The sequence below is a fragment of the Typha angustifolia genome, chromosome 8 (genome assembly GCF_048772165.1).
Source record: "Typha angustifolia cultivar Huaian chromosome 8, ASM4877216v1, whole genome shotgun sequence".
Classification (NCBI taxonomy): domain Eukaryota; kingdom Viridiplantae; phylum Streptophyta; class Magnoliopsida; order Poales; family Typhaceae; genus Typha; species Typha angustifolia.
The window spans coordinates 11567716-11579030 of record NC_133246.1 but is presented as its reverse complement, the minus strand read 5'-3'; the positions used below and the strand labels follow the sequence as shown (position 1 = coordinate 11579030).

General features: G+C 36.1%; 1 protein-coding gene across 8 annotated transcripts; it reads right to left on the bottom strand.

Moving 5' to 3' along the window:
- Positions 1-307: 307 nt before the first annotated feature.
- On the bottom strand, positions 308-7053 carry LOC140764724 (uncharacterized). 8 transcript variants are annotated; one of them, XR_012105085.1, is made up of 8 exons: positions 6377-7045; positions 6101-6295; positions 4744-4773; positions 3543-4652; positions 1933-2492; positions 1629-1755; positions 1283-1539; positions 308-821 (listed from the first exon to the last, which is right to left on the bottom strand). XR_012105085.1 is itself a non-coding variant. In XM_073103452.1 (5 exons), the coding sequence occupies exons 1-5, from the start codon at positions 6818-6820 to the stop codon at positions 1941-1943; spliced, it is 2331 nt and encodes a 776-aa protein (XP_072959553.1). In that variant the 5' UTR covers positions 6821-7044; the 3' UTR covers positions 1772-1940. The 8 variants fall into 8 exon arrangements, 3 of the variants coding, with proteins under 3 accessions (XP_072959553.1, XP_072959554.1, XP_072959555.1); XR_012105084.1 differs by lacking the exon at positions 308-821 and having other exon boundaries at positions 854-1539; XR_012105086.1 differs by lacking the exon at positions 308-821 and having other exon boundaries at positions 854-1534.
- Positions 7054-11315: the final 4262 nt, after the last annotated feature.

Below are 11315 nucleotides of genomic sequence, written 5' to 3'. Positions count from 1 at the left end.
TATTACTTGCTAAAAAGTAATGCATAAAATACGTAACAGCATATAATGCATAGGTATACTCCTAACATAACAATAAGCACCGGTAGATAAGTAAAGCATAATAATAATTAATAATGCTCGCCACAAGATAATACATTACATGCGTACCAGAACACAATGCATATGTACGCTCACACTATAGTAATACACGCTCGTAGATGCGTAAAGCACGATAATGCAATATTTCATGTATACATTGCATACTTATAATATTATAAGCTTCTCTCCCTCTATCCCATCAATCTATTTTAAATCAAATAGAAGGGTATTATAGTAATTTTTACCATCATTTCATTAACTTAATAACACATTAAAAATTAATTATTACAACATTATTCTATAATACAGATAAACATAAGAACAGCTATTCCTAGAATACAACTATTATTTTAGAAATAACAAATTAAATTTAGCTATTCCTATTCCTTTCTATTCTAGATGTTAACAGGGCCTAAACATTATAATAATATATACCGGTATAAGTTCTTTCTTCTGGTGTAAGTTATTGGAATAGCTATTCTCCTATTCGCCTTATTCCACCAACTGAACCGATTAGATATGAATGAGAAGCAATCAGATCTTCTACCATCCCCTTTGGCTTTAAAACGTAAGTGTGACTTCTCACCTCTTCGTAGGAGATGAGAGGTTCCCTAAATTTTACTCAACTATAATTAGCTGAATACCTTAGCACACTACAAAAGCAAAACAGTTGAACCCTAGCTATCAATCTAAGTCATCCAACAAACTCAGCCCGGGATTAAGCAGTTCTGATTGTGTAACTCCTGCAAAAAAGTTAACGCATCACAGTCAACTGTACCGAGAGCTCCTAAACACTATTTCATTAATTCAAGTAATGGTACATACATAAAATGTTCTCCTGCATTTAACCTAGCCTCAAGTTCCTAAAAACTATTTCATTAATTCAAGTAATGATACGTACATAAAAAGGTTTAACTGCATTCCACCTAGCCTCACAACTTCGGATAAAACATTTAACATACCATCCAGATTTCTTGCATTTATCTATCAACACTTACCTAAAAACGTACATCTACTATGGCTAGCCACATTTTCTCCAAAAGAGAATAAGAAAACAAAAAAAATTAGCAACATCATTCCTAGCAGATGAAAGAGCAGAACTACAGCCTCAGGTGGGTAGTAGATTCGTAGTTTCTTAAAGAGCTATGAAATAAACCTAACAGCTTGAGAATTGGAATAGCATTATGCAGCAGAACAAACTCACCTAGCAGTGGAAAGGAATCTGCAGAAGATGGCTTTGTGATAGGACTACAAGATGCAAGTTTCTGCTGTGATTATTCTTCTGCAATGCATCTTTGCAACCATTAAGTTGAGAGTGAAAATCGCGATCTGGACATTTCTATCTAGATGACTGGTGATGGTTCTTCAAAGGATAGCAAGTAAATTACTACATAAACTATTTCGTCTATCAGAACATTTCGGTCTCTCTCTAGCATCCAATATTTAAAATCGCAATCTGGACTGCCAGCAAAAACAGAAAATCAAAATCTCAGCGCAAGTCTAAAATCTAGTGTTAGTGAAGACCAATAGTTTTATTGGGAAAAAAGGACCTCATAGAAAAGCAATATCTCTCGCTATATTTGCAATTTTCTTTTGTCAAAATTTTGAATTGTGACCCTTGGTTTTGCAATGGAGCAGCTACCAATTTTCTGCAGCCGAAACAACTTCAAGAAATTCCTGATAAATAGTGAAAGGAGAAAAAACAGATATCTCTCGCTATATTAGCGACTTTCTTTATTAAATAAATTTTGAATTGCATAGCTCTTGATTTTACAGCGGAGCAGCTGTCAATTTTCTGCAAGTGGAACAACTCCAATAAAGGCCTGATAAATAGTGAAAAGAGAAAAAACTTACAGATCTCTTCATAAGTTCCTCTCTACAAAGTCCCAAATCCTCTCTTCCATATAAACACGGTCCCTGAGTTGTCGGGGCATATGGCGTTCATCTGGGAAAACAAGAAGCTCATATGTCTTACCAGCTGAAATTAGTGCATTGACAAGCCTCGCTGTGTGCCTAAAGTGCACATTCTCATCAATCATTCCATGAACGAGCAGCAGCTTCCCCTTGATCTTATCCACATGATGCATGACAGAACCATACTCATATGCATCACAATTCTCTGTGGGCAAACCCATGTACTTCTCAGTATAGAATGTATCATACCCATCCCATGCAGTCACAGGGGCACCAGCTACCGCACAGCAAAAGATGTCAGGGAACCTTGCTAGGGTCATGGCAGAGAGAAAGCCGCCATAGCTCCAACCATAAAGGCCAATATGACCAGGTTTTGCAAGGCCTCTGTTTACAAGCCATTCAGCACCAGTTAATTGATCTTCTGCATCTACACGACCAATATTGTGCTTCAGATGCCCCTCAAATTTCAGTCCTCGCCTAGCAGTCCCTCGGTTATCTAGCTGCCAGCACAAAGCTGACATAAATCAGGATTTTAAGCTGAAATTCTCAAGAAGTTACAAGATTGACATGATCTCATACAAAGATCAGAAACCAAGTACTTCAGATAAAAAACAATCAAGAATATATCCCTTCACTGGGAAACCAACAAATGATGTCACACATCTGATGTTGTAGATTGAATTTTGATATTCGATCACTACATTGACTCTATTTCGGTTTTGCATATTGGTACTCCCTACCTCCAATATGATCTTTGGTCCCTCCGAGTAAGTGACATGTCAGAACTATACACCTAATACTTTAACTTTGAGGTTCATAATTTTCCCTTTTTTGATTCTTCATTTCATGTCAGTGAATTATCTATCATGGCGACATTACTTTTATTGAATAAATTGGCATTGATTCCTATAGTTCATTGGCATAATCAAGGCAAATATTTGTATTTCTATGTAAGCGAATTAGCTATCATGGACACATTACTTTTATGGAAGATTGGCAATGATTCCTGTGGATTATTGACATCAAGGTAAATTTTGCATTTCCATGTTGATGAATTACCCATCATTAGCACTTTGAATGCTATATATCTCTACACTAATCAACCCAATACCTTGTCCAATATTTCCAAATGCTTCTTCTCTATATTAGGTCTTATAGGTGTAAGAATTTTAAGATGCATACTTGAATCTAATGGGTGACACAGCTTAAGTTAGAAGAAAGAAAGTATCCTGCAAACCAATAGTCACATGTGGCAACCATGCCTACCACATGGTCAATCACAGACAACACATCACATATGTCAATTCTAAGATAGCAATTGGTAGAAAGTAGAAGAATAAAACAATATTCATCCTAAATTCTAATAATCTTATTGAGAAGAGTATGATAATCTTACTGCAAGAAACAACTTAACAGCTTGCTTTGAATTATTAGAAGCTGGCGAGTACCGCATGAGAGTAGAGGCATGTTGCATTAGGTTGGGATGTACAAACCAGTTGAAGAATAATGTGAACAGAAGAATTGAAAAGAAAAATAGTAAGCAAGTTTACCTTCCAAACTAAAATTCCCTTATTCCGTAGGTATTGAGCTCTCATGTCAACTGTATTAACCCATGAATCAGAAACAAGCTGGACACTTGGACCACCATAAACGCTAATTAGTGTTTTGTAAGGTGGTGGCCCAAATATTTTCTCATCAGGTAGGTACAAAGCCCCATATAAAATGGTGCCATCTTTTGCTGATATTTGGACAATCTCTGGAGATAGAAGCTGAAGTCTCCTGAATCGTGGAACAGAAAGTGGCAGCTCATAGAGAGGCATTATTACACTTCCATCACGCAATGAACAAAGCAATACCCTTGGTGGAGATCTTAGTGAGTCATGAACATCAATAAATCTCTTCAGTTGATGATCCAGAATCACAGCATGTCTTCCCTTGCCATGAGTTAATCTTTGCGGAGGTTGCAAGGGAAGATTCCAATCAGGAAAGAGAATGGCAGAGTATAAATTTGCTTCCAATGGTCCATCCATTGTGCCAGTGAAGTACACGACCCCCGCATTCTCATTTACCCCCGCAATCTGCTCTACCATCCAATCTCCTTGAGTGATAGGTCCTATGCAATTTCCATTCCTGTCATGAAGATATAAATGTCTAAAGCCAGTCTTCTCACTGGCCCAAATAAAACCCCCAGAAAACTTATTTGCTCCTTTATCTAAAGGTGTGAAGCAATCATGTAATGTGATCCATATATTTTGCTCTTCAACTAGTAAGATTTCCTTTGCCCCTGTACTGATATCAAACTTCAAAATCTTAAGTTTGGAGTGACCCCTATTCAGAACTTGAGCAGTAAGAGAACCATCATGCATCCAGTTGACTCTGGTGAGATACTCCTCTTCAGCTCCGGTTTGATCTCGTACTCCACAAAGGAGATCCATCCAAGTTACATTCCCCCCACAAGAAGGAACAACTCCAAGTCGAACTGTGACATTAGCTGCTCCAGCAAAAGGGTATGCATGATCTTCCTGTGCATCTAAACCAACAGAACTTTTACCTTGGTGCATAATTCTAAAAAGAGGTATGTTGGATGAGTCAACTTCAGTGAATGCTATGTATTTGCTATCAGGTGACCACCAGAACCCAGTCTTTCGTTCCATCTCCTCCTACATTGGTCAAGCACACAATAATTAGATGCAAATATTCTAGCATTTGTGAAAAATGTAAACACAATGATAAATAAATCCATTAGATCACCTGTGCAATATATTCGGCAAGCCCATGACTCTGAAAAGACAAAATAAATCAAACCTGTCAATTTCTGAAGTCAACAAAAAAAGGCATGTATAATATGAAATGCTCTTACAAGTCTCGTGGGATGAGATATATCTTAGAATAATGTACTAAAGGATGTCTTAGTTTGACCATTACTGACATGACTTTAGAATCTTGACAAATATATATATTGACTATTGACATGCATGAGAAAGTACTGTTGATATATATATATATATATATGACAAAAGGCGTTGATATACTGACAGATGATGCCAAAAGCCTAGAAAATGTTACCAAAGATGCTCAGATCCAATATAAACACTAAACCAACATAAGATAGCTTTCTGGCATTAATTCAATATGTTTCTATCTTTCTTCAAGAAGTTTGTCCAGCTTTTTGATACAATTAATGCTTAGTACCTAAACCCTTGTTCTTAAAGTTCTTGAAAGATTTTAAAAAATTAATGGCTGATGTTATCCCTTTTTATATGAAAAATAGGACTCATGATGATAAAAAAAACATCTCTCATCACTTATCTAACCTTGACAGCATTCACAACTTCATAGTTCATATAGCAATGATGTTGAATTATAGTACTTTTTGTTTTGAAAATCCCATTGAAACTTAAAATGCATGCTTGATGATATCTATTTCATTGAAGTCAGGTATTAACTATGAAAACTTTATTACTCATCTACTTATAAAAACAAGGATTAGTGCTTTGCTTTCTTCACTAGAAAACCTAGATTTTTTACATGCCTCTGGTAATAGTGGGTCCTAGAGCCTTGAAGGCACCTCTAGCTTTTAACTACAGTTATGCCATCATTTCATGTGTTGAAGCAGTAGTCAACGACATTTTTCACTTTCTATATTTTTTCTAAATCATATCAAGATGCATCACTCAAGACATGCAGCAAGAGCTAGAAACTTTAATTAGCATGTTAGAATGATGCTTATTAACACCAGATTCTTTTGAGAATTAATGTTTGACTTGACATTAAACTATTTTAGGCACAGATAGGCAATTTCCATATTCTAATAAGAGCTAACACATGTGACATTCAACTCAAAAGGCATGTATCTTTGTTTAAACTTGAAAGCATAAGATGCAACAACAATTTGCAGTTAGAAAGAAAATGCACATTGTTGTTGAACACCATGGCATGCAATTTCATTGCTTCCGCAAGATCATCTTAACAGAAAATTAGAAACGCATTTCCTATTTTATATCTCCTTATAATGCTATCTTCTACAGACTACAAATTGCTGAAAACTGAAGAAAAACTAGCGAGCTAACATGAGATAAATTGTCAGAAACAAGTAATAGTAAATCACCTTCCCATTTCCTCTCGCCCCAAATGTCAGTTGTCTATCTTCGCCATTTGATAAATACACCACATACAACTCATCATCTCTAACATACGCAACCATGGTACCATCAGGTGACAGATGTGGATCAATTACAGGCGAATCAGCGGAACTCGGCAACTTAAGTTCCGGTTCCGACCCACATAGATCCTGGAAGTACACCTAATAACGAAAAAAGGCATCCATCAAAACCAAATTTTAAGTTATAGCAATGCAACGCCATCAAGAATTAATCGCACGAACCCCGGAAGGCAAAGGGACCATAAAGCCGGCCTTGTACGGCTGCCTCCTACACCACTGGTATCGAGTAACTCCGAGCCCCCTCTCCCTTGACCGCTCTCTTCTAAGCTTCTCCTCGGCCGAGAGATTGCCCTCGTCGAGCCCCCCGCCTTCTGGTGGGCTAAATACGAGGTCTTGCCGGCCCGATGCGAGATCGTAGGTGTAGACCTTGCGGTAGAGCGAGCCGTCGGGGCTGTAGAGATGCGCGACGAGGCGGTCGTCGGGGCTGAAGCTTATCGACGACGGCGCCACGTAGCCGGGGAGAGGGTACACCACGATCTCATCGACGGGTAAGAGGAAGGAGTCGTCATTGGAGTCCGTGAGCGGCATCGCCTCCTCCTCGTCGGTTCGCCTCTTCTTGCAAGCAAACTTCTCGCCCTCCGCAGCCCCAGCTTCGCGCGCTTGCATCAGAGGTCGCCGTAACCCTAGGAAATGGCCGCGACTTTGGCCGGTGCGCCGTCGTAACCCTAATAAGAGGAGTCAGGCGATCTGATCGGAGGAGGAGGAGGAGGAGGAGGAGGAGGCGGAGATATAGCGATCGAGTCGTACAATTGGTCTCGGAATTGGTTTATTGAACCGGGAAAATTCAGGAAATTCTCTTAAAAAATAAGAAAATTGCACGTGGCAAGATTGGAGATGATTGGGATAAAGAATAGTAGAGAAATGGGGAGTTGTTGCCCAAAATGAGCCTGAAACTTATTTACTGAGGAGTCCACAGCTCAGCAGTCACTTCATAGTATATGAGTAGAAAATATCTCTTGGTTTTAACTATGCATCGTAGAACGAATGAAATATATATATATATATAGTGATTTTTACAAATCACACCCCCTTATTTTATCTACCCCTATTTTACCTATTTTATAATTTATACCTTTTTGTGAGGATTTTATAATCTTACTTTTTTTTTCCCTATAATTTTCATTTAACACCCTCACATTATTAGGATGACTAAGTTATTAAAATATCTTCACTATTTATTCTCATTTTCTATATCTCTCCGTTATCTTCCCCACCTACCTCCTCCACCGTCGGGTCATCATCTTAGCTACCATATTTTCTCATCTTCCCTCCTCTCATTCTCCTCCTTTTTTTTCTTCTTCTTTTGATTTTTCATTTTTTGGGGAAGAGAAAAAAGAGGATAAAAAAGATAGGTTAATTTAGATATTTATAAATTATTTTATGTATTATAACGAGATATTCATTTTTTTTAGTACCTTCTAAGATAACCTAAGGTGTTAAATGAGAATTATATAGAAAAAAATAATTAGTTGAATTACAAAATCATTAAAGACAGAGTGTAAATCATAAAATAGGTAAATATAGGGTGTGTTTCATAAAAAGCCCATATATAGAGAGATAGAGAGAGAACTAAAACTTGGAATTCCCTAGAAAGATGAGATGTCACACATTGAGTTGAAAAGTTGCTTATTGTACGGTGTTGAAAGCTTCATCTACGATAAATAAAATCTAAGAAATTGAAGAAAAACGCATCCTTTGAGCTCTTTAGTTAAAAAAAGTTGAATAGGTGGAATGAGATCATCCCTAACACCGCTCAATAAATAAATATAGTATGCCTGCTTATTAGGATAAGAATAATAACTAAGTCAACAATCTATGTATGTTATAAAATTTTTATAAAAAGTTAGGAGGAATATTAAAACAACGCCAAATCTTTTACACCTAATAAAATGTCAGCTTCTATATAGACCCTCAGATGAATGGAGGGCTAGCTATCAGACAATTGGATCTTGTGAACAAAAGTCCTATTTTAAAGTTGGCATAGCATCTACTAGTTGAACCCAACAACACTAAAGTTCAACTCCTAAAAGCAAAATATTTTCCTCACTCTTCTTGTTCTGGGAATCAAACAAGCCTCGCCATGCTTTGTGGTTGTGGCGTGCTATACTCTTAACGATCTTCTTAAGGGGCAAGATTGGAACTAGGAGCTCATCATCACCCTCTTCTCTCAAAAAGCTATTGTGTTTATTAGAAGAACCAACTGTCATTTGTCTCTAGCTAAGTGAAAACTTGGATATATAGGTTACTCTTGAAGCTTAAGCCTAATAGCATCTTCTCCACTAAGCTAGCCTACACTACCCTCTCAACTGTTAGTTGGTTAAGCTCCCTCTTATTGGAATTAGGCAAAATTTATGGAAGGGCAATTTGATAAAACAAGGTCTCTCCTCCAAGAATCAATCTATTCATTTGGAAATGCATAGTCGTTGCATTCCCCACCATATCGGTGCTCTATAGAAGAATTAATCACATACATCCAACATGCATCTCCTATCATGATGAGGAAGCATTATTAGATAAAATATTTTATTAGGATTAAAGACTTACGTGTTGACATGGTAGATAGAATATCGATCCACGCTAACTCTTTAGGTGGAAATGATTATCTCCATTTTTTGGATCTCTATGCACTATGGATTACTAATCTTCTTCGTCCTCTCACCTACTTTACCGAATGAAATCACAATAGGCTATTTATTTATAGGCGATGAAGGGGGTCATATCTCTTTATCATCATAACTCTTTATCTATAACGCTTCGTACCAGGATATAAAAAAATATATGCACGTGAGGGGCACATGCCCTACTTCCCCACTCCACTCCCCCACATTCTCCTCCTCCCTCTTTTTTATTGGATCATGGTATTTAATGTTAGGCAAATATATAATATAATTATGAATTGTATACTGTTATATATGATTGTCTTACTAAAGTGACCAATTTGGATTAATGATTATTTGGCAATTTATATATTCATTAGGGGTCCATAAATGTGTAGACCTATTTAGGTAAAACTATAATCATAGATGAACTGATTATGAGATTTGCATATAAAGGGTGTCAACTTCTAGAATTTCAAGGGACTATTATTAAAGTGGATTGATCCTCAAGGTACAAAATAATGAAAACACCATCTAAGAAAAAAAAAAAGAAGAGAGATCCATAAGAAAATTAGAGAGGATTTTCTCAACGGCAAAATCTTGAAGCCTTGAAAGATTTATTTTTGTGATTTGAAAAGAATATTTATTTTTATTGTTTGCAAAGAAGATTTATTCTCATGGTTCAAGAAAAAGATTTATTCTATATAAAAAAAAGCTTCTTGCTATTACAAACAAATCCTAGTTGACAAGGATAGTCGGTGATTTTTCTCAAATGACTAGATTGATCCATAGGATCTTCCATGGATTCAAGTATAAAGTTTCATACTCAAGTAATTTATGATTCGAGTATACTTTAGTATAGATTGGTCCTTAAATTTAAAATGGGGAATTATTTTTTTTCCCCAAAGTGTAAATATTTGACCCCAATATCTCCTCTATCTTCTCTTCTTTTTCTCCATTGTCTTTCTCATGACTATCGGCTACCACCTTTTGATTCCCGTCATGCTAGAGTGTCGTTAGAGGACATCAACCCCTAGGAATGACTCGTTGGAGCAACTTCTTCAACCAAGTATGAGTAATTTGGGTTTAATAAAGTATTTAATGTTTTCTCTCAATTTTTCTTATCTCTCAATTTTGCTGAAAATCTGGCCAGCCAGCAGCCTCGTGCTTCTCCACGTCGGCCCCAAATTATCCCCCTTGCCATCATTTATTTTATTGTGGGGGGCTTTAAGCCACATTCACCTAGTCATGGGTGAATTGGCATCTCCATTAATAGAGGTTTTTCTTTTCTCTATGACTCATTTGGGTAAATTGGGAAGAAGGTGAAGGAGGTGGGGTTTGGGCTGGGCCAAACCCCCTCCTATTGAGCTTGGACAACAAGCAAGCTCGAGCTATGGGTAGCCCACAACCTATTCCTTTATTTGGGATTTGAGCCAACCCAATTAGTTGAGTTTACTTTTCAATTTATTGAATTGAGTCATATAAATTTAATTTTCAAGCAATATTAATCCATTTGTTTATAATAACTAGTAGGTTTAGTATTCTTCATTGTTATTTTGACTATATAAATAATTGAATTTATCCGAACCCATGTCTACAACCCAACCCCAAGTGGCTTTTAGGATTAGTTGCGTTGGATTTTGAGTTAGCCCAAATAGATTAATTACCCTCTAATTTGTTTCAGTTTAATTTATCCATTTAATTTATTTATTCTTGTCAACTTGAGCCTTAATTATTAATCATCTTTAGAGGGTAGTTTTTTGTTAGTTTTAATAATTTTTATAAATTAATATTAATAAATGATAGTCATATTAAATATTTTTTAATATCCAATAAGTAAGTTAATTAATGTGTTATATTTTAATTTACTTTAAATCGATAATTATTAGGGGAATAGTAGTCACAACGTGAATGATAACCCTTAGTAGTGTGTCACACTGTCATAATTAATATATCAACTCTACCTGATTAATAAATGCAAAGATTCTTAAGTAGACATACCCGAAACTTGTAATAAATAACTATGGATTAATTAATTAATTAATTAATTTTGGTAGGCTTGTACTTATGTATATTATTTTATTATCGAGGTAGATTCATTATCGTACAAGATGATCCGCGATGTAGTTGGAGTTGATTAATTTGGAAGCAATGTTAGGCAAGTGAATTCTATGTAGTCTAGTAATAGTGTAATATTGAAGTGGTGCTTTACTTTGTGAGTTTATTACAATCATATTATATATAGGTAGATGTTTATTCACTATTTATCATAATTATATTTACTACTTCATAGTTATTATTGGATTATTGGAGCATTTTTTATTATGATATCTTCGATGTGCATGTCTTAAGATTGATGATGTTAACCACTGCATCACTTGCACGTATCACCATATAGTTAAGTTTCGTCTCGATAGTGCTCATTTACTTGCTCAGCCTAGGGATAGGAGGCAAATTGTATATTTATTATCTATATTTATATAGGCCAATGCTTGAGGTTGTGA